The 23515-nt window shown below is 40.1% G+C and overlaps 1 protein-coding gene across 9 annotated transcripts in view; it reads right to left on the bottom strand.

The window, feature by feature from the left end:
- The window catches only part of RYR3 (ryanodine receptor 3), a 991818-nt gene that overhangs the window by 700687 nt on the left and 267616 nt on the right, over positions 1–23515 (bottom strand). For all 9 annotated transcript variants that reach the window (XM_056545312.1, XM_056545313.1, XM_056545314.1 and 6 more), the window contains 10 exons: positions 21999–22120; positions 20136–20325; positions 17189–17324; positions 11354–11449; positions 10677–10795; positions 9194–9327; positions 8819–9060; positions 3451–3643; positions 2762–2978; positions 28–132 (listed from right to left, as the gene is read on the bottom strand). In XM_056545312.1, the coding sequence (XP_056401287.1) occupies positions 28–132; positions 2762–2978; positions 3451–3643; positions 8819–9060; positions 9194–9327; positions 10677–10795; positions 11354–11449; positions 17189–17324; positions 20136–20325; positions 21999–22120 (1554 nt within the window). The remainder of the gene's footprint in view (positions 1–27; positions 133–2761; positions 2979–3450; positions 3644–8818; positions 9061–9193; positions 9328–10676; positions 10796–11353; positions 11450–17188; positions 17325–20135; positions 20326–21998; positions 22121–23515) is intronic.

Genomic DNA, 23515 nt, shown 5'->3' with positions numbered 1-23515 from the left:
TTCTACAAAAGTAGAAGGAATACATACCTTGCCGTAGATCCAACCAAGTTCAATTTTGTTCATGCCCCAAAGTTCATGGATGTTTTCTGCTAATTTGTCTCGGATTTTCTCAAGATGAGGAGGTAAAACAATCTATGAAGGGTGCAAATATATATTTTTAGCATGTAAATAGAATGTTGCTAAATTCTCATACTGCATACGACCCAATGTATAAACATTAAAAAGTCTAGTCAAATACTCTACTTTCTATCTAAATATGGAATACTTTTTCAACTGTGACCATGTGGTTTAAATGTAATACATGTATGGGGTATGCGTGTACATATTCCTAGTATAGATCTTGGATCACTGTTGCAGCACAGGTTGAGGGTTTATGCTAAATGATATATAGTCCTAAAATGCCTATTCCATTATGCTATTAGATTTTTCTGTAGATTACATATCTAGACATTGGCCCCTGGTATGTATATACTCCATAGGGTATATATTCTTTAACCATGCTGTGGGTATTACACAGAAGTAATTTAAAGGGTAGCTCCCACCATCCATTTTTTTTTCTGTGCCTGGCTATTGCCCATCTATCCCTAACCCCCTCCCTGCCTTTACATTCTTTTTTTTACTATATTAAAAATGCTTTTTTGTCTGTCTGGTAGTGTGCTCACTACTAGGCAGACTTCCCCAGCAGACACAACATCACTGATGCCTGCTGGGGCCGACATTTCCACCCTTAGTTCACTATACAGGGTGCCTCCAGCTGTTTCACCACTACAACTACCAGCTTGCCCTGACATCTACTGGCTGTCAGGGCATGCTGGGAGTTGTAGTGGTGAAACAACTGGAGGCACCCTGTGCTGAAAACAATAACTTTGTTAGCGCCGTAGCGCAACCCAAAACCCCGCTCCCCCCCCCCTGTTCAAATCAATAGTTGCAGCATGCCACAGCGCAACCCCCATCCCCCCCGTTGAAATCAAAAGTTGGCGCAGTGCTACCCTGAACCCCGCCCCCCCCCCCCCCCCCCCAGCCATACCCGAGTGCAGAGCAGCAGCAGCGGCGGAGTGTAGAGGCCTGGAGGCGGGTGAAGCCAGGGAGCCAATGCGCTCTCAGTGCTCGCTCCCCCCTGTCTGATTGACAGGCAGGGAAAGAGCACAGACTAAATGAATTCGGACCGAAATGAATTCGGACCGGCCGGCATCGGTCCGAATTCATGCTTGACGTCACGCCAGCCTGCAGCCGGCCACTAGGAGGGAGACCCCTAGTGGCCATTTTTCAACATTAAAATAAACTATTTTAATGACATTTTTTTTATAGATTTATATTAGAGATATGTTGTAGTACATAAGAAATACAACATATCAAAAAAAAAGTTGGGTGAGAGTGCCCATTTAACCCTTTTCTGAGACAGAGCACATTGGGGCCCCCGGCCCTCAAAGACATCACTAGAAGTATGTGAGGTTGTCTGTTTATGGGAGAGATTATGGACAAAGTATTCTATCATCCTAGAGACAAGCTCAGCATATTTTGAGAACTTTGACTTACTATAAGTACAAATTAAAAGTAATCATCAAGCTGTGCTTTAAGTTTTATTTAACAAAAACTAAACTTTTGTTAAAAAAAAAATGTCTACAGTACGTGGCACCCCTTACACACCATATATGCCACCTCCAGATTTAGAAAAATTGTGCCCCAAACAATTAACAAATGGGAAAAGTGAATGAATTTGGGTTATGTACTCCTGTATTTAACATTTATAACATCATAATCTGTATACTGTATACAGTTGCTCCTATTTTGCTGAAAATATATACAATATACATAGATTGTGATCTTTATAACCTGTCTTATTTGATACAACACTTTGCGATTCCACTACCTTGAATATAGTTCTGCACTGTACATAGATAATTGTAAATATTCCCATACACATTTTATCTGTTGTTACTTCATATGTCACACATAACATTTAGCAAGAATGGTTTCACAAGAGTGTTAGATAGATAGTATAGTACACTATAACTGAATGGAAATGGATACCAGATCCCAGAAGAAGAAGAAAAAAGAGAATATTCTCAATCTTTATGTAGGCTTGAAAAGAAAAAGGCTGTCATATAAACAGGGCTCAAGTCCTACAGGAACATATGGGAACGGAGTTCCCATGCACTTTTTTCACTGCAGAAACATTTGGGTGCATTTATCATTGTCTTTAGAGCTGTTTTTGTGTGTATATTTGTCTCTATTTGGGTGCAGCACTGCACCTCAGGCTATTATTTGCGACTTTTGGGTTTACACCTTTTTTTTAAAAAGAGCGCACAGACCAGCTGTTAAGGGCTAGTCTTGTGCAGTAGTAATGATTTATCGACTGTGACTGTCGCAAAAAAGTCGCGAAAAAACTCAAAAAGTCGCAATTCTACACCAGCCCAGACTGTGAAATTTCAGAAAATGTGTATCCTCCACAAAATTTATCAAATGCCCTGCGACCATTTAATAAATTTAGCAGAGTTACGCAAAAAAACACACAAAAAAAAGTTAACTACATCACACATATCTTAGTAAATGCCCCCCATTGTTTCCATTAGCAGGAGTCCGGCCGGACCAGCCCTTAAGTGGAAATCTTGGGTGAGTTCCCACACTTTTTCCCCAAGACATGACCCCTGCATTCAAGGATAGAGTGATACTAATAGCCTGCTGCTGTTAAAATAACATGCTTGTCTACTTATTGTTCACATACTTAAGTGTAATATCTGGAGTGTAATAAAAGTTATACCTGGCTGGTATCAATGGGACAAGGAATGAATGAAGCTTGGGACAGAAAGTGTGTTGTACCCAACAAATCCCGAACTCCCTCACAATCTCTTTTGTACTCCTTTACAGGCTCCACTCTCATCTTCTCTTTAGGCAACAAGGCCTCATAGCATGGCGCATAGCCAGCCGGAGGTAAGAACTTGAATTCACCATGGCGACCACCAAGAAGAAATCGGACCCTAGAAAATAGTAAGTCATAAACCTGTTTTTAGCAACTTTGAGCAGACATATAATTCTTCTTAGGTTTTATCATATATACAGAATAAGTAAAAGATTTTACAACTAGGTATGGCTATGAGAATTATGCTTACACAGTGACCTCTGTGTACATCATCTGTACTTTAAATGAGATTTTTTGTAAATGTGCTGACATATACTGTAGATACAGCAGAAGTCGGTAGTGGTCTTGGTGCCTGTACCTGCATGGCTGCGTTGCTGTGCTGAGTGTAATGTTCCTTTAACTCTCATTTACTGTATATGGCCCATAGACTGCCACAATCTCACTGTTCTTGGCTGTGGGGGGTCCCACTGCCTGGACTTCCAACAATCATAACTTTTAACATGTTTGCAAGTCATTTAAAAAGTTTCTGCATTTTATGCCACATATCTAAAACTCCAATGATTTTATAGGAAGAACACAAACATACTTACTTGACCCCAGCAGAAAAGCTCACGACTGGGAAAAACAGACCTTCGGTGTTAAAGTTCTCAAACATGCCTTGGACTGGCTGACCATTAATACGAAAAGAAATACTAGGCACTCCCAAATCCAGGCAGCAGCTGACCACATCATCAGATGCTAATACATGCTGGTTACTTGAAGCCACGGCCCTCGGTACTCGTCCTTCATAAAGAAAAAAAGACAGTAAACGGTAAGAGTGTGATTGTAGTACACTTCTATGAATCATCCAATAAACAATGCAAAAAAGTCAACAAAGAATAAAATCTACAGAGAAATTAAATAAAGTGTAACAAAGCATTTAGATTGTAGATAGCATCCTATTTATCAGTCCTGCTCTACCGTGAGTCAAATCCCCAGCACTCAGTTAAATTTTTCCCTTATACGTCAATGCAAAAAAAAAAAAAGGGTAAAGAGGCCACTGAATGAGTCACGGTGAGGATGAAATGATGTTATGATATGTTTTCCTTTAGCTCTGTCTGAATTGCACAAATATAACACCACTTTTATTCTATGCCACCTCTTGTGGGACCATTATAGCACTGTGGGTGTTCTGTTTTAGACAATAGGGAACAATGGAGCTTCTAAAAACAGTCTATATAGACAAAACACCTCAAAGATTTAAATGGATACTGTTACCAACCTTGTTTTTTTGATACGTTGTAGTACTTATGTACTACAACATATCTCTAATATAGCAAATAGATGTAAAGAAAAACACGTAGCGACTCACCGTCTTCAGTGACAGCTTTATTGCGGAGATCCGTCTCTGTTACAACAGCTGGAGACACTCACGGCATGTAGGGATCAGAGAACTGTGCAGGGGGGTGGGGTCAAAACAGAACTGTTTCACGGTGACCGGATGAAACATCGGATGACGTGAAACAGTTCTGTCGTTTGGACCCCACCCCCCTGCATAGCTCTCTGATCCCTACATGCCGCGAGTGTCTCCAGCTGTTGTAACAGAGATGGATCTCTGCAATAAAGCTGTCACTGAAGACGGTGAGTGGCTACGTGTTTTTCTTTACATCTATTTGCATTGATGAACTCTGGTATTTCACACGTCCAGCACCACGTCTAACAGACACACCATATAGCGGCTATATCATTCCTCCACTTGTAACTACACAGCACTGACCTGTTGTGCCGGGCTCTTTCTACCATGTGCGATATATCTCTAATATAGATTCATTATTTTTTTATTTTATTAAAATAGTGTATTTTATATTTGAAAACTGGCCACTAGGGGTCTCCCTCCTAGTGGCCGGCTGCAGCCTGCTGTGACGTCACCACTGAATTAGGACCGATGCTGGCCGGGCAATCGGTCCTATTTCAGTCACCCTGCGCTCGCTCCCTGGCTGTCATTCAGACAGGCGGGAGCGAGCGCTGTGAATGACTTGTTACTGATTATATGCATACATGAAGAACTTTATAATCTTATAACTTTATCATTTTTCCATCAATCTTTATCTTTTGTCAGACCTTACCACTTTATTTTAATATTTTTTACCGAGTTCAGATTTTATTTTAAATATGGATGTTTTTTGAATATTTGATCACTGTATTTTTTTTTCACTCTCTGACAAGGGCCCTGTCAGTTGAGATAGCATATGCATTTTTATACATATACCAATAAATTTAATCTTGTTTCAATTACATTCAATTATATGTGCCTTATATTTATAGACCTTGGGCACTAGTTCTTTTGTCTTTCTTATCATTTTACTTTTACTCTTACGGTTTAGTGTCTCACAAGCGGCTCGGTCTTCACATTGTTTTAACAGAATCAAAGAGCCACCCCACTTCTCCTTTCTTTTTACTCATTTAACCCCTTAATGACCAAGCCCATTTTCACCTCAAGGACCAGGCCAATTTTAATTTTGCGTTTTAGTTTTTTCCTCCTCGCCTTCTAAAATCCATAACTCCTTTATATTTCCATGTACAGACCCATATAAGTGCTTGTTTTTTGCGCCACCAATTGTAATTTGTAGTGAAACCTCTCATTGTACCATAAAATGTACGGCGAACCCAAAATAAAAAATTTTTAGGGAGGAAATTTAAATGAAAAACAACATTTTTGGAGGGTTTTGTTTTCACACTGTACACTTTACGGTAAAAATGACATATGTTCTTTATTCTGTGGATCAATACGATTAAAATGATACCCATGGCTAGATTCTTTTATATTTTTGTACCGCTTAAAAAATATCTAAAACTTTTTGTACAAAATCAGTAATCTAAAATCGCCCTATTTTGACCACCTATAACTTTTTCATTTTTCCATATATAGGGCGGTATGAGGCCTCATATTTTGCGCCGTCATCTGTACTTTTTTTAGATACCAAATTTGCATATATAAAACTTTTAGATCATTTTTTATAATTTTTTTAAATAAAATGTGACAAAAAAGCAGCATTTGTGGACTTTTTTAATTTTTTACGTTTACACTATTCCCCGTACGGGATCATTAACACTATATTTTGATAGTTCGGACATTTACGCACGCGGTGATACCAAATATGTTTATTTAAAAAAATGTACTCTTTTTGGGGGTAAAATGGGAAAAACTGACAATTTTCATTTTTATTGGGGGAGGGGATTTTTCACTTTTTTCACTTTTTATTTTTACATTTTTGAACTTTTTTTAAAACACATTTTATGTCCCCACAGGGGACTATCTATTGCTAATACTGTGCAGTGCTATGCATAGGACACAGCACTGCTCAGTATTATCGGTGATCTTCTGCTCTGGTCTGCTCGATCTCAGACCAGAGCATAAGACCCCGGGGGATGGCCGGAGCCAGGTAAGGGGACCTCCGGCTGTCATACTGGATGATCGGATCCCCGCGGCAGCGCTGCGGGCGATCCAATCATCCAATCAAAGTGCTGCAATGCCGCAGATGCCGTGATCTGTATTGATCACGGCATCGGAGGGGTTAATGGCGGACATCCGCTCGATCACCGATGTCGGCCATTACGGGCGGGTCCCCGGCTGCTACTAGCAGCCGGAACCTGCTATGTATGACGCGAGCACCCTTCCGATGCTCGCGGTCATACACAGGACGGGAAGTCCCGCCAAACCAGGACGTACATTTACGTCCGTGGTTGTTAAGGGGTTAAAGAGGTACTCCACTGCCCCAAAGTCCAGAACATTTTGTTCTGAACGCTGGGTGCGGGCTGCGGGGGTCTTGATGTCACTGCCATGCCCCAGTAATGTCACACCCCGCCCCTTCAATGCAAGTCTATGGAAGGGGCGTGACAGCCGCCACACTCCCTCCCATAGACTTGCAATGAGGGACATGATGTCAGGACCTCTGCATCCCGCACCCAGCGTTTGGAACTAAATGTTCTGAACACTGGGGCAGTAGAGTACCCCTTTAAGCTGTTGTCAGTGCAAGCTCTGCTTGGCTATTTATTTTCCATGTAGTGAATGGACCTGTGCTGCAGTTTACTGCCTAGCTTGTGCCTGGGGTCAGTGCTGTACATAGAAAAACCTTAAAATGGATACAATGCTAAACAAGCACTGTGCCTCTTTTCATTTATCACAGTAAAAAAAAATCATAGCATATTCTAACGATTTGCCATCACTTCATAGGTTGGTGATATCCCTTAAACTAATTTGTAAATTACTTCTATTTAAAAACCCTTTCAGTACTTATCAGATGCTGTATGTCATGGAGGAAGTTAAGTAGTCTTTTCAGTCTGACCACTGTGCTCTCTGCTGACACCTCTGTCTATGTCAGGAACTGTCCAGAGTAGATGCAAATACCCATAGCAAACCTCTCCTGCTCTGAACAGTTCCTGACATGGACAGAGGTGTCAGTGGAGAGCACTGTGGTCAGACTGGAAAGAACTACACAACTTTCTGTGGAGCATACAACAGCTGATAAGTACTGGAAGGGTTAAGATGTTTGAATAGATGTAATTTATAAAATCTGTATAACTTTCTGTTGATTTGAAAAATGTTTTTTTCCCACTGGAGTACCCCTTTAACAATGGTTAACAATATTATGGCTTATGGACTTCATAAACAGGGTTACTTTTCCAAGCAGCATCTTGGGACACCCATATATATTTAAATTCTCACATGTGATATTGAGTGCCAAAAGGTATGTGGAGACTTACAGGCTATTTATGATCCACTGGGAATTTTTGGAAAAATAAGTCTCCATAAGCCTATTGGCTCTCTCCTCAAGGAGAAATATTATTCCTCTGTTCCCATTACAATAGCCTCTCTGCTAGCCAGCCAGCCAGCACATTGCTCTGTACTTAAGAAGGCAAAAACCCTGAAACAGCTGTCTGTAGAAAATTAACTTTCCTTTTTGGGATAGGTCCTGACTTGGCTATGATTCTTGGTCATTTTTACATTAACTTAAAGGGATGCTATCTCCTATAGGTTGCAATAGAGAGCAAGCTATTTTCTTTCTGGGATAGAGGTTCTTTACATATTTTTTATACTACATTTTATGCAGTGGCCACTGCAGGAGAAAAGAGCAGTCGATGAAAACGTCCCCATAGCAAAAAAAAAAAAAAAAAAAACACATTTGTTGGGGTCTAAAGAGTTAGAGGCTCTAACTGTACATTGAATGTGTGTGATGAGTTAATATGACAGGAGCCGAAATATGCATGGCGACTATTTTCCAACAAGCAGAAATTTTATTAAGGTTAGATGCCAAGACGTGTTCACTGCAAAGAATTGGCACTGTAGCAGTGGAAGGGAATGACAGAGCCTACAGAATGATTCCTTTCTTGAGTTGTGTAGTCTGGTGACAGGAGGCCCGAATCATTTCACAGTCTCAGGAATTACTGTTGTCCAGTTATACACAGCTGTTGCATATAAAGACCGTGGATTATATGAAGGAAATTAGCTTTTGTTGTATTATGAACAGAGCAAATCCCTCCAACTGGCAAAAGCATGATTGTGTTCTCGTCCAAGCTTCTAAAGCGTGCTAAGCTCAGGATTCAGCGATGGCTTCATTTCATTTATACCCAGAGGGAAGTGCACTCACTATGCTGTCTGAACAAAATCCATAGTATGAACCACTAACTTCAGGCAAACAAGTGCATTGAATGAGGCTGTTATGCTGAAATTAAGGTATTGGTCAGGTTTATAACTTGATTACTTCATGAACTGCTGCTAGAAACCCAAATTCTTACCATGCCATGGTTTATGAATTTAAAGTTGTTTCTGTATTCTGTAGCTTTGTAACTTAGGTGACATCAGCAGCTGCATTTAATACAGTTACAGCATTAAGTCTAGTTGTGCTCCATGTCTAATTGTGCTAGTTGTGCTCCATGTCTAATATGAAATCAACCCCCCCCCCCCCGAAAGGCACTTACCAGACCATAAGTGAAGACCATCAAAGCCATAAGAGAAAAGATCATCTCCTACACCGTTGCCTCCCCATCCTTCACCTCCACCAGGATATGGGGCATAGCCTGAGGTGGAAGCCCAGCCTACACGTAGGTGAGTTGGTTCTGGAGTTAGAAATGGATCCACCTGATCAATAATCATCTCAAAGTACCACTTTTTGTACTGTGCTGACCCCTCTGCTACACCCAGGAAGATATTGGGCCTCATGCTGGAAAATGACACAAGAAGTAAAAAAAAATGTAACTCAATGTGACATTTAGGGAACATAAAAATTAAAATACATTTCACAGTATGCCCACACCAAACTAAGAGAACATCTGACTAAATAAATAACAATGTACCTGGTAACATCATTAACCAAACGGGTTTGTAACAACAAGTCTCTCCTGGGCAGCAGGTTGTCACAAATGAGGTTCTGGTTGGTACGCACTGCAACACCATTACATACACACAGAGAACACAGCACATCCAGAACCTAAAAACAAGAGATGTAACAAACAAAATAATAATAATCCTTTCTTACATATACAGTAAATCCATCCCACTTTGTTGGCTTTATTCTTTGTATGATTGAAAATAAAGAAGATCACAGGGTAGGAATTACATACTGCATCCAATGGTGTGAATTGGAATTTATAAAACAAAATCTGTTAGAATTGGTTGCAAGTCACTTCATGAACGAGTTTTTTTTTTAACAGTTTTAAAATCCTTTAAGAAAAATAGGATTGTGATAAAAAAAAAAAAAAAAAAATGGGCAGCAATATTGTTTAAAATGTCCCTTTTTGTTGCAAAGTACTGGTGCACAATTACAGATTTGTCTTTTTGGTTTGCTTGATGAAGAACATTGGCAACACCAAACTTGAACATTTCTGATGCTTTCTGAGGAAATCTGTTGTATTAAGATGAATAGCTGACCATCTAGCCTTGTTTATCCACATTGTGGCTGTCCCTCAAAATTATAAATTAATTTTTTTAATATTTGGACTAATACAGTGTGTTTCCACACATTGCAGTTGGTCCTTTTCTTCCTGCACCCTTACATGTTTCACTGTATAAGTGTCCATACTGATGTCTCCATTCTGCTACATTCTCCTCTCCAGTTTGTTGTAGATGACACAATCCCTCATATTTTTGACTCTTTTTTGTTTTGTCTCAGCTTTGGCGTTTTTCTTATGATATTCTTTTAGCTGTTCAGTTATGTAACTGATGACTACTTCAGCTTTTGATATTTTCCGTCCCATGTACACTATGTTACATTATCCAGGCAAACTTGCAGATATGTTACCTTCTGAATATCATGGACTGTATTATCTTTTCTCTATTATCTTGTTGTTTCTTTTGTGTGATCAGTAGAAAAAAAATCTGGTGCACATGTACATCAGCCATTTGGTGTTTTAAAGAAGACAAATATGCTTCATGCACTACATGGCCACTAAATCTCGTGCAATTGGTGTCTTTTTTGCCATCTCATAAACTCATACATCAAACAAGAGTATTGATAAATATCCTTTAATATTTATTAATACACAATAATATTATCTAAGAAATAAAAAGTAATAAAAAGTGCAATTGTAATGATATTATCACTAGTATATGGTATACTTATATGTAATGTAGTTTAATAGTTAGAATAGTAGAAAATATAAAAACTTATTTTTTTAACTATGAAAATTACAATAATAATACTATTTAATAAGTATTTTAAAAAAAATCTGTTCAGTAGTGTGCATCTGCTACCACAAAATAATATTATTCATTTGTCATTTCAGTCTCCTATTAGATGACGCAATCATAGCTATATACCTTTTACTCAAAGTTATATACCTTGTGGTTTCGTCCATGTTTGTCCAAAAGAGAAATTATGGAGCGTATGTGTCCCTTCTCAATTAAATTCAAAGCCTCAGGGCTTTCGATCAAGATGCAGTGTAGAACCTCCAGTATTCCTGAAAAAACAGAAATAGATGTGCTGTTTCCTCTCACAATGGTAAAACAGCATGGTCTGGGGTATATTAATGATAATAAAGGTATCAAATATTGCTTCATCTTCTTTTAGCTGTGCAACACTATGCAACTTTCTCATAGTGTAGGTCAGCATATCACAACATTATTAAAGGGTTATTCCGGAAAAATAAAATTATATTTTTACATCAGCAGGTGCCCAAAGGTTATACAGATTTGTAATTTACCTCTGTATAAATAAATCAAGCCTTCCTGTTCTTATTAGCTGCTGTTTGCCCAAGAAGAAGTTATGTAGTTCTTATAAACTGACGCAGTGTTCCCTGTTGCCATGCCTGTCCATGTCAGGAACTGTCTAGAACTACAAAGATAAATTACAGATCTGTATAACTTTCTGGCACCCCTTTAATAAGGATGATAACAAAGATGCAATGTTTTAAATTTTGCATATGGGAAAGCTCTGGTTGTCCTGCCACTGCAGCAGCAAGCATGCTATAGACTGCATTGGGTTACTGTATATCTGATACAGGTTACTGTAAACATACCTGAAGATGATTCAAGACGCTCCAATTTACTTATAAGCCAATCCAAATTATTGGAAAATTGTGCACAGTTGCTTCTATTTCCGCGAATTAGAGCAGCTTGGAAAAGAAACAAAAGAAGAATTATAAAAGGAAATTATTATATCTGCACACATTCAGATGCAATGCAGAAGGCTGAACCCATTCAGGGAGATTTATTAAAACCTGTCTAGAGGAAGAGTGATGCAGTTGCCCATAGCCACCAGTCAGATTGCTTCTTTATTTTTTCATAGGCCTCTTTAAAAATGGGACTCAACAACATCTGTAATGTCCGTTTATTTGTTTTTGTATTTTTCTGTTTAGGTGTGTATTCACACACTAGTTTGTTTAGAGCAGTTTGCTATTTTACCTGGATAGGGAATAGTTAACCCCTTCATGACCCAGCCCATTTTCACCTTCATGACCTGGGCATTTTTTGAAAATCTGACCACTGTCACTTTAAACATTAATAACTTTGGAATGCTTTTACTTATCATTCTGATTCTGAGATTGTTTTTTCGTGACATATTCTACTTTATGTTATTGGTAAAATTTCACTGATATTTGTATCCTTTCTTGGTAAAAAATCTAAAAATTTCATGAAAATTTTGAAAATTTAGCATTTTTCTAACTTTGAAAGTCTCTGCTTGAAAGGAAAATGGATATTCCAAATAAATTACATATTGATTCACATATACAATATGTCTACTTTGTGTTTGCATAAAAAAAATTGACAAGTTTTTACTTTTGGAAGACACCAGAGGGCTTCAAAGTTCCGCAGCAATTTTCCAATTTTTCTCAAGATTTTCAAAATCGTAATTTTTCAGGGCCCAGTTCAGGTTGGAAGTGGATTTTAAGGGCCTTCATATTAGAAATACCCCATAAATGACCCCATTATAAAAACTGCACCCCCCAAAGTATTCAAAATGACATTCAGTAAGTGTTTTAACCCTTTAGGTGTTTCACAGGAATAGCAGCAAAGTGAAGGAGAAAATTCTAAATCTTCATTTTTTACACTCGCATTTTCTTGTAGACCCAATTTTTGGATTTTTACAAGGGGTAAAAGGAGAGAAATCACCCTAAAATTTGTAACCCAATTTCTCTCGAGTAAGGAAATACCTCATATGCGTATGTAAAGTGTTCGGCGGGCGCAGTAGAGGGCTCAGAAGGGAAGGAGCGACAATGGGATTTTGGAGAGTGAGTTTTTCTGAAAGGGTTTTTGGGGGGCATGTCCCATTTAGGAAGCCCCTATGGTGCCAGAACAGTGGACCCCCCCCCCACATGTGACCCCATTTTGGAAACTATACCCCTCATGGAATTTAATAAGGGGTGCAGTGAGCATTTACACCCCACTGGCGTTTGACAGATATTTGAAACAGTGGACTGTGCAAATCAAAAAAAGTTTTTTTCATTTTCACAGACCACTGTTCCAAAAATCTGTCATACACCAGTGGGGTGTAAATGCTCACTGCACCCCTTATTAAATTCCGTGAGGGGTGTAGTTTCCAAAATGAGGTCACATATGGATATTTATTGTTTTGCATTTGTCAGAACTGCTGTAACAATCAGCCACCCCTGTGCAAATCGCCTCAAATGTACATGGCGCACTCTCCCTTCTGGGCCTTGTTGTGCGCCCCCAGAGCACTTTGCGCCCACATATGGGGTATCTCCGTAGTCGGGAGAAATTGCGTTACAAATTTTGGGGGTCTTTTTTCCCTTTTACCTCTTGTGAAAATGAAAATAATAGGGCAACACCAGCATGTCAGTGTAAAAAATTTATTTTTTTACACTAACATGCTGGTGTAGACCCCAACTTCACCTATTCATAAGGGGTTAAAAAAGAAAAAGCCCCCCAAAATTTGTAAGGCAATTTCTCCCGAGTACGGCGATACCCCATATGTGTCCCAAAACTGTTGCCTTGAAATACGACAGGGCTCCAAAGTGAGAGAGCGCCATGCGCATTTGAGGCCTGAATTAGGGATTTGCATAGGGGTATTCTATGCCAATGATTCTCAAACAGGGTGCCTCCAGCTGTTGCAAAACTCCCAGCATGCCTGGACAGTCAATGGCTGTCCGGCAATACTGGGAGTTATTATTTTGCAACAGCTGGAGGCTCCGTTTTGGAAACAGTAGCGTACCAGATGTTTTTCATTTTTTGGGGGGAGGGGGGCTGTGTAGGGGTATGTGTATATGTAGTGTTTTTTACTTTTTATTTTAGGTTAGTGTTAGTGTAGTGCTCTTAGGGTACAGTCACATGGGCAGAGGTTCACAGCAAGTTTGCCGCTGGAAGTTTGAGCTGCAGCGCAAAATTTGCGCCATCTCAAACTTGCAGCACTCACTGTAAACCTCCGCCCATGTGAGTGTACCCTGTACATTCACATTGGGGGGGGGGGCAAACATCCAGCTGTTGCAAACTCCGAGCATGCCCTTTGGCTGTTCGTGCATGCTGGGAGTTGTAGTTTTGCAACAGCTGGAGGAACGCTGGTTTGGAAACACTAAGTTAAGTAATAAACTTTCAAGTGTTTTGCAACCAAACTTAGTGTTTCCAAACCAGTGTGCCTCCAGCTGTTGCAAAACTACAACTCCCAGCATGCATGGTCTGCCAGTGCATGCTGGGAGTTATAGTTTTGCAACAATTGCAACAGCTGGAGGCACTGAGGTAGGAAACGGACAATGTTTCCCAACTAGTATGCCTCCAGTTGTTGCAAAACTACAACTCCCAGCATGCCCAGACTGCCCAGGCATGGTGGAAGTTGTAGTTCGGCAATATCTGAAGGATCAGATGTTGCCGAACTACAACTTCCAGCATGCTTGGGCAGTCTGGGCATGCTGGGAGTTGTAGTTTTGCAACATCTGGAGGTCCACAGTTTGGAGACCACTGTATAATGGTCTCCAATCTGTGGTCTTCCAGATGTTAGAGAACTACAACTCCCAGCATGCCTGGACAGACTGAGCATGCTGAGATTTGTAGTTTTGCAACATCTGGAAGAGCACAGATTGGAGACCATTATACAGTGGTCTCCAAACTGTGGACCTCCAGATGTTGCAAAACTACACCTCCCAGCATGCCCAGAAAGCCAAAGGCTGTCTGGGCATGCTGGGAGTTGCAGTTTTGAAACTCTCAGAGGCAGCAGTGAGATCGCTTTACGGCGATCTCACTGCTGCCAATGAAGATGCCGCACTGCTGCCGGAAACTCACCTCCGGGACGCAGCGCAGCCAGGACCGCATGGAGGACGCCGGGACCGCCGGGACCGCTCGGGACACCGCTCGGACAGGTAAGTGACGCCGGGGGACGGGTCATGGACACATAGCAGAGCGGTGTGTGTCCCGATCCCCGTGATCGGGACTCACACACCGCGCTGCTAAGTATTTTCATAGCGAAACGCTGCTATCAGCTAGTCAGATTTGACCAGCTGATAGCAGCGATCGCTGGGGTGGGTGGGGGATGAAACCCCCCATGGTCGCACGGTAAGATGGCTGGCTATCAGTGATAGCCACCATCTTACCGGGCGCTGCGGGGTGCCGCGAGTAGCGGCAGTAATGTTCATGATGCACCTGTATGTCATGGGTCGGGAACACCTTGCCACCCATGACGTACAGGTATGTCATAGGTCGGGAAGGGGTTAATGCTCTGAACGAATGAGAACTCGGGTGGAGTTATTTAGCCAGAGTTCTCCTGCATTCTGGGGCTGGTTATTGAGTGCAATGCTACTATGTCTAATTGTGCTATATTATGACTATGTCTGCTTGAGCATTTACCTTGTATTTATCTTGTCTTTTTCTCTGGGTTTTTAGCCATGGTTATATAGGATGCTCCTTGTATTTTAGTCTGTGTTACATTAGTCAGTTTTAGAATTTGTTTATCCTTTCTGCTAAGTGTCTCTTCACACTGTGTTTTCTCTTTTATCCGTTTATATGAAGTTCTGTGTTTTATATATCTGTTTTCCTACTGGGTCAGCTTCTGACCACACTGTGGAGTGTGCCGCTGGCCAGTAGTCTATCTGGCTTTATTAATGGCTACTTCATTAGTGGAGTGGGGAGTCCAGTTTGTATGTTCTGTGTCCCAGTGTGAACGGTGTCCTTTATTTATATCCTGTTTGTTTGGTTGATCTGATATTTGTCCTTTGTACTTGTACCTGTATGTGAACAGTGTTCTATGTTACCTGTTCAGTTTAGTGTTTTGGCTCTCAGTTCTTTTGTTTATCCCTTTCATCTCCTGGATTCTGCTGTATACTCATATTTCCCTGGTTGGACTTGATGGACGTATGTCTTTTTTCAACCATACTAACTATGTAACTATGTAACTATATCATGCCTAGTCTTGTTCATTTATCATGTCTGCCGTTTATCTGCTATCCGGTTTATGAACTGTTTGTTAATTCATTATATTCTGCTCTGTGAGTTTATATTGTGCCCTGTTAGTATTTGCATTCTGTCTGGTATATCTAGTTTTCTAGTAGTTTTCTGTTTCTGTTCTGGCCTATGAGCGACCATGTATATTATGTGTTTTTGCGCCACTGCACTTTAGCGCAGGAAGGGACCGGCCCCCAATTGTCGATCCATCATTTAGGATGGATGGGCAAGTAGGCAGGGATAGATGTTTTAGGGTCAGTTTAGGGCTCACTCTCCCAGTCGGTCATGACAACATCAATCCTAAAATCCAAAAATGCTAATTTAAAAGCATAGGAGCATAGCATAAACACAGGAATGACAATACTTCTGCAAAGGCTTTAGCAGTTGCTACCATGCCCAGTGGCATATAATAAATGTTGCTCAAAAAATGTGTATAATTTCTGTTTATGCTCCAGCTTCAATATTACATATAACTTGCTAAAATCATGACATATTAGCCATCCCCTGCCTTATATTCTATTTGGAGGGCTCAGCCTATGAATATTTATGAACATCTAAGCTTAGTGATTATACAGATCAAATGATTATATCAGACAATGGGACGATGGATGGATATCCTGGATAATGGCTAACCTAAACTGTTTTTATGGATCTTTTGATGCAATAGTCTTCAACCGACTATATTGCCAAGGCTATTCTTTGATTCCATCAGAAGGACACACATTACATTTATTCTGGGTGAAATGGAAAAATTGCATTTTTCTGTAGTAGTTTACAGGAGATATGAAACCAGCTTAGCGAGTGCAGTCAGCTGTTGCTGCATCTCCTATTCCCTATAATGGAGGTTGACCACTGCATGTGCCACCTCCTTTCAGCTACAAACAAAGGAACAAACAGTCGGACAACAATAAAACAATTGAAATGTTATAAACATGTATAGTGGAAAAAAAACCTTTCAAACCAATAAAAAGGTTGCCTTCTGGAATAAAAAAACAGTGCAGCCTAAGACAATTTACTATACAGAAAGAAGACAATTAACTATACAGAAAGATACAAGGTACATGTAAAAGAGGAGAGCCAGGGGCTTCAGGTAGAGTATCTGATGGGTGTCAGTTTACAATCATTGCTCTAGTAAAGGCAACAATAAATGTATTGATGTCGTCATACACAGCAACACAGAGCAGAAAGCAGTTGGTTCTGTACATTATATAGTGGCCATTCAATTTAATAGGAGCTGAGCTGTAGTAACCCTGCATGACCACTACGCAACATACCACACTGTCTGTTTCCCACTTCGTTTGACTGTGTATGGAGGTAACAAGGCTTTGGCAAACAGCTAATTGGCAGGGGTTCTGGGTGTTGGCTCCCCACTAATCTGATATTGAGGATAGGTCATCAAGTAATTTTACTCTGAAAAAACTTATATTGATACTGAAAAACATTGTAATAACAAAGGTAACACTCACCTAGTAATTCATAGAGAAGGTTCAGGATTTCCTTCCATGCTGGTCCAGCTTTTTCCCCGATGATTTCAGCAAAGTGTGCGGCACTGCTGTATACATTTAGACGGTCAATACAGTTTAGCACAAGGGCCAGCATTCCCTGCAAAAGAAGAAAAAGTGTTGATAACTGTAAAGCCAAATACTTTATTTTACACCAGTGCAGCATAGCTGTTGTACAGAGAATCAATATAACAATATTTAGCGTTTATACATAATTACTATTTCATTATTTATTCAGATAATTCAAGGAATTATCGCTACACAAGTAGTTACACAAGAACAAGACTAGACACAACATTTATATCAATTTCATCTTGGATAAACTTATAGAAAAATGCAGAGTTATCAAAGTACGATCGTTCTTATGTTTAAGTGTAAGACACTGCATTTAGTGTCTACGTCAGTGCCCATAAATGTTTTTTAGCCAAGCTTGAGTAACCATATCACATACGTTTGGCCAATATACTTTTGTCTCATACATACAAATGCCTAAATATCTTTCTGTATTCAAAAATATTCAAAAACATGTTACAAAAATAAAGATGAATAATTTCATGATGTGCCCCCAACATCAGACATGTATCTCAACTGTACTGAAAAGAACGGAACAGTGGACCATGCTTTTGAAGACACAATCTCACAACCAAAAATTAGTCAGAGATGTAAAGTATTTATTTGTATAGGCATCAAACTCCATATTTATGTAATATGCACATGTGATGGGAACAGATACAATAAGCATTTTTATTTTTGATAACCTATTACTGTAAGACTATTTAGTACTTAAGGGATATATTACAGCAGAAAATAATTGATTGGAGAAGTGGATGAAAGATGAGAAATTATTGTAAAAAAAAATAAAAAAAGGCTTCACGGAGCTAAGTTTACATAAGTTTAGCTGTCCCATACTAAGAGCTCCATTGCCACATCAAATTAAATGAAAGGTCTAAGCTAAAAATAAACAAGAGCATTATACCATTATAAATGGAATTGTGGGTGATACAATCCACACGTTGCCGGAAATCTACATTTGTAATTACAATGTAAGAATTTACTATGGACCATTACTACATTAACGTAAATGCTTAAGCTGCTTTCAACACACTTTGTAAGGCCCTAAGGCCAAATCCTCACATGTCATTTAATACATTTTATTCTAATTCCCCAAATGAAATTTTCATAGCTACAAGACAAAAGATTTTGGACTTGTACATGGCTTGGGCACTTTAGAGGGGCCAACCACATCAGATGACACTAAAAAAATAAGTGGTATATGGTAGGTTGGGGCTCTGTTCCACATTCTGGATTGAGGACCAGGAGCATCCATTTATACCTGGGTTGATTTACGTCTGGAATCCCTGACCAACCACAACTTTCGACACTGAGTGCACCTTTAAGGCTACTTTAGCACTACTGTTGGTAGTCTGATAGCTGTTGGGGACACCGTGGAGATGGACCCCATTGACCATAATTGGGTGCATCGGGACCCCATTGACCATAATTGGGTGCATCGGGACCCGCTGTGGCCCGTTGCGCCCCATCAAAATGACAGTCATCAAACTAAAAAAAAAAAAAAAAGAATTTGAAGCCGTTCTTGACAGAGCGCAATGGCAGTGTGAAAGTAGCTTAAGAGACACACAGGGTTGAATGTGCACCGCAGTGGCTGACGTGACAGGATATAGCCAGCCCAGGCTTCCTGTCTGGCAGCAGCTCTACATAACACTGTCCACACAGGAAGCTGAGATAGAAGAGTGACAGGAGCTGTGGGAGAATGAACAAATTGAACAAATGGTGAGTGGTGTCAGGGGCATAGCTATAGAGGTAGCAGAGGTAGCAGTCACAACAGGGCTCTGGTGCCTAAGGGGGCCTCAAAGTACATCTTCCCCATAAGAGAGCAGTACAATAATTGGCATATGGGGCCCTATTACAGATTTTGCATCAGAGCGGTGTGTTTTTTTCCATGGAGCTGTGTAAGGGAACTGGTCACAGCAGGAAAATGTTACAGCTTTAAAACAGGGTTAGATACATTCCTGGAACAAAATAACATTAATGCTTATGAAGAAATATAAAATCCCATTCCTTCCCCAATATTGCGCCACACCCCTACCCTTCAATTCCCTGATTGAACTTGATAAACGTATGTCTTTTTTCAACCATACTATGTAACTATGCAACTATGTAAGGGGCACAATATTCTTTAGGGCAAATTGTGAGGCCTAATACTCTATAGGGGCAATGTTTGGGGCCTGCCACTCTATGGATTTTCTTTTTTTTTTTTTCAGGAGCTGGAGCCATTTTCTCTTTTTTATCTGTATTCTACAAGGGAAGCAGTTCCCCTGCATCTGAGCCTCTGGACTCTAATGTGTGGTGCCTGGTCTATAAAGCGGTAAGCTGCCCTGCATTTTTTTTTCTTGTACAGCAATTCCCCAATGTTGCTCTGGTCTTGATGATCACCAGATCTATGACTCTGCAACTTCTTTCTATAGAGCTACATGAAAAACTCTGTGTATCTAGTCTGCCCCCCCAGGATCTGCACGATCTGAAACAACACATCACTAAAACAGTGAGTAGATATCCGGCGATATGATGGCATGCATCTTGACCGAACTGGACCACCTAGACATCTGCCATATAACCAATGACAATCACTGTGAACATTTGTAGTGTATATTTTAAACTTGGATAGATAGTTTGTCTTTTCATATTATTAAACTTGTGTTATGTTATCTCGGCTATGAATAACGAGGCTATACATTTGCATTATCTTTGTTAAATCACCCTGTATAGCAAGATGAAAAATATACATAAAGTAAGTGTAACAGGAAGATAAAACAATAGAAGATGTTAACAAAAAAGGACACATAAGACAGAAAGTTTACAACCCCTATCATTCAGGTCATTGGACTTATACCTCCTCTTTAAAAAGGTTCTGCCTGTTCTTGAGTGAGCGGAGCTTATTTTGTTTGTCTTCATGTTCTAGTTCTTCCTCGGGAGGCTGGAAATAAGTGATCAAGTCTTGCAGGGTTTGAACTACCTCCTCAATAGGCAGGGCGATGGGGGCTGTTACTGTCCGGTTGTTCCCTGTCAGAGAATCCAGGTAACTAGGCATAGTAACAAAATAAAAAATAAAAAACAATGTCAGCAACCACAACTATAGATCAGATTAATATTTTAGTGACTTCTCTTCCTGTTTTGAAAGTACTGCTTTAAATTCTCTAGAAGCAGCAAAATTACAGCTATGTTCCATAAACTATTTATATGCATGTTTGCCATTGTCAAGTCAGTTTTTCAAAAGTTATTTGTACATAACATGATTAAAGGGGCAACTATATTGCCTGAGCTGGCGATAACAGAATTTAGAGACATGCTTCCATGTGGACTTCAGGAATATGTTGTCTGGAAATGACTCATTGACTTCTATAGGACAGTCCTCTGGACATGCTCTGTGACCTGTGCAGAGTTCCTTGTGCAGGCAGGAGGAGTAGAGGCATTGTAACCATCAACTACTATGAATGGTTTGATGGGGTAATATTATGTGTGTTTGTGTGTGTGTGTATTTTATATTGTGAATTTATCAATTGCGCGGATGTCCGCAATTAACCCCTCAGATACCGTGATCAGTACAGATCACGACATCTGCGGCAATGCGCATGTTAAAATAGATGATCGGATCGCCCGCAGCGCTGCCGCGGCGATCCGATCATCTGTAATGGTGGACGGAGGTCCCCTCAACTGCCTCCGTCCATCTCCTCGGGTCTTCTGCTCTGGTCTGAGATCGAGCAGAGCATAAGAAGACCGATAATACTGATTAGTGCTATGCACTATGCATTAGAACAAAAATTATTAGCCCAGAGTAGGGACAGGGATAACCAAAACTAATTAACTAAACCCCAATCACCCTAGGGTGATGGGGTGAAAAACCCCTAAATCAAAATGTCCCTCTCTTATAATGACCTATAGGTCTATTAAAACTTCACTTTTATTGTATCCGGTAAAAGGTTCAATACAATGCTTAAAATCAATAGCACAGTCCCTGTAGTACTATAATTTAATCCTCTGTAGGATATGTATTTGTCACAGGACGTCTGCAGTGCATCCCTATTAGGGACTAGTAGCTAATTGTTAAAACCAATGAATTATGTCTCCCCTACATGTTTCGTGGTACCAACCACGTCCTCAGGGGCTTTAAACAGATTTGTAAATTACCGTATATACTCGAGTATAAGCCGACCCGAACATAAGCCGAGGCCCCTAATTTCACCCCAAAAACCCAGAAAAAAAGTTATTGACTCGACTATAAGCCTAGGGTGGGAAATACATCATCCCCCCCCTGTCATCATCCAGACCCCCGTCATTAACACCCCATCATAATCACCCTGTCATCATCCAGACCCCCGTCATCATCACCTTGTCATCATCCAGACCCCCATCATCATCACCCTGTCATCATCCAGACCCCAGTCATCATCCCCCTCATCATCATCCCCCCCCCCCCTTCATGATCACCGCCTGTCAATCCCTTCAATCAGTGGTCGTCAACTTGCGGGCCTCCAGATGTTGCTAAACTACAACTCCCAGCATGCCTGGACAGCCATCGGCTGTCCGGGCATGCTGGGAGTTTTAGTTTTGAAACATCTGGAGGCCTGCTGGTTGAAGACCACTGCGGCCTTCGTCATCATCCAGACCCCCCATTTAGTTTTCTATAAAGCTTTCAATATACAGCAAACTTTGTTAAATGTGTAGCAAAAATTTGACACTGCTGAGCAATCTGTACCTGATAAACTGACTGAACAGGCCTGTGGTGTTACGAATGATTCTAGCAGCTTGGGACTCTTCATGCTGACACTTCTGTAATGTGACGCCATCATCCATATGGCCTTCCTGGTGCAGAATTGCCTATTCAGAAAAAAGCAGATTTAACGTATAACTTCTATCCCAACATAGGGAACATCTTTATTAACAATGCTGAACTTTGTTATTTTGTAATTTTGAGGTTTATGTTATTGGAAAACAGTAGTATCAATGCTCTGTACTTATAATATGAATATGTAAACAGATGTTCTCATTGTATTCTAGGGTGTAAATACCATGGAGGAAGCCCTTTCAGCTGCTAGTTAGCCCTTGAAGAAGGCTAGGTTTTCACTTTTTTTTTTTTACACCTAAAAAAAACGCCAGAAAAACTGCCACTGATTTTCCCTAAGTTTTTGCACTTTGTGTGGCATTTTTGGCCTCTTTGGCAGTTTCCCTGTGGGAATTTTTTTTAGAACTTTGTTGGGTACCAAAAAAATTAATAAAAATGAGGCAATGAGAATGGCAAAAATTGTAGGGAACAAAATGTATATTTTTTTGAACAATTTTTTTTTTCTAATAATTTTCAATCAGGGACCAATTTATTTATGCAGGGAAATACAAATGTAGCCAACTATATTAAAAATGTATAAAGGGGCCATGTAATTGTAAAAATAATATATTTTTATTAATTTTGTGAAACTTTATTTTCTTTATTTTCATCATTATGTAGGAACTATGTCTGTATAGAAAAAAGCCAACCGGCACCAGAAAGCCTTCAAAATAATTAGAACAATGTCTGAAGCCCGCGCTGCGGGGGACCAGGTGTGTGTCGGCAAGAGTGTCGGCAAGAATTGTCCTTTATATTCCTGAGATGCGGAGTGGCACTCTCCAGCCGGCCAGTGATGTGAATAGAGATTCATCCATCACTGATTCATATTTGCCGCTCAGAGCAGTGATTGGCCAGATAGTGCCAGCCAATCACCACTTTGAGTGGCATATATGAATCAGTGATGTGAATTTCTATTCACATCACTGGCTGGCCGGAGTTGCGATCGTCCTTTATATTCCTGAGATGCGGAGCGGCTCTCTGCAATGCTCCAGAGATGTGGAGCATTGCAGAGAGCCGCTCCACATCTCAGGAATATAAAGGACGATCGCAACAGGTGTCAGGATTGATCTGTCCTTAGTGCAGGTACTACTTCTCCCAGCATGGAACAGTCTGTAACCTATGAAATTTTATTTAAAAAAATAATAACTCCCTTTTTGGGATTGCTAAAGTCAAAAGAAGAATATATACCAATATATATATAATATATATATATATATATATATATATATATATTCTCACACCTATTGACTTCTATGGGAGAAGAACGCCAAAGATGTTCCCGAAAAAATTCTCAACATGAGGTAGTTTTTCAAAAATTGCCAGGGAGCCCAAAATTGCAAAAAATAAAAATAAAAAAAAAAGAACACCAAACTGAAAAACGACAAGTGGAT

The sequence above is a fragment of the Hyla sarda genome, chromosome 11 (genome assembly GCF_029499605.1).
Source record: "Hyla sarda isolate aHylSar1 chromosome 11, aHylSar1.hap1, whole genome shotgun sequence".
NCBI classification, from domain to species: domain Eukaryota; kingdom Metazoa; phylum Chordata; class Amphibia; order Anura; family Hylidae; genus Hyla; species Hyla sarda.
The sequence above is the reverse complement of the archived record's forward strand: the minus strand, read 5'-3'. Positions and strand labels throughout refer to the sequence as shown.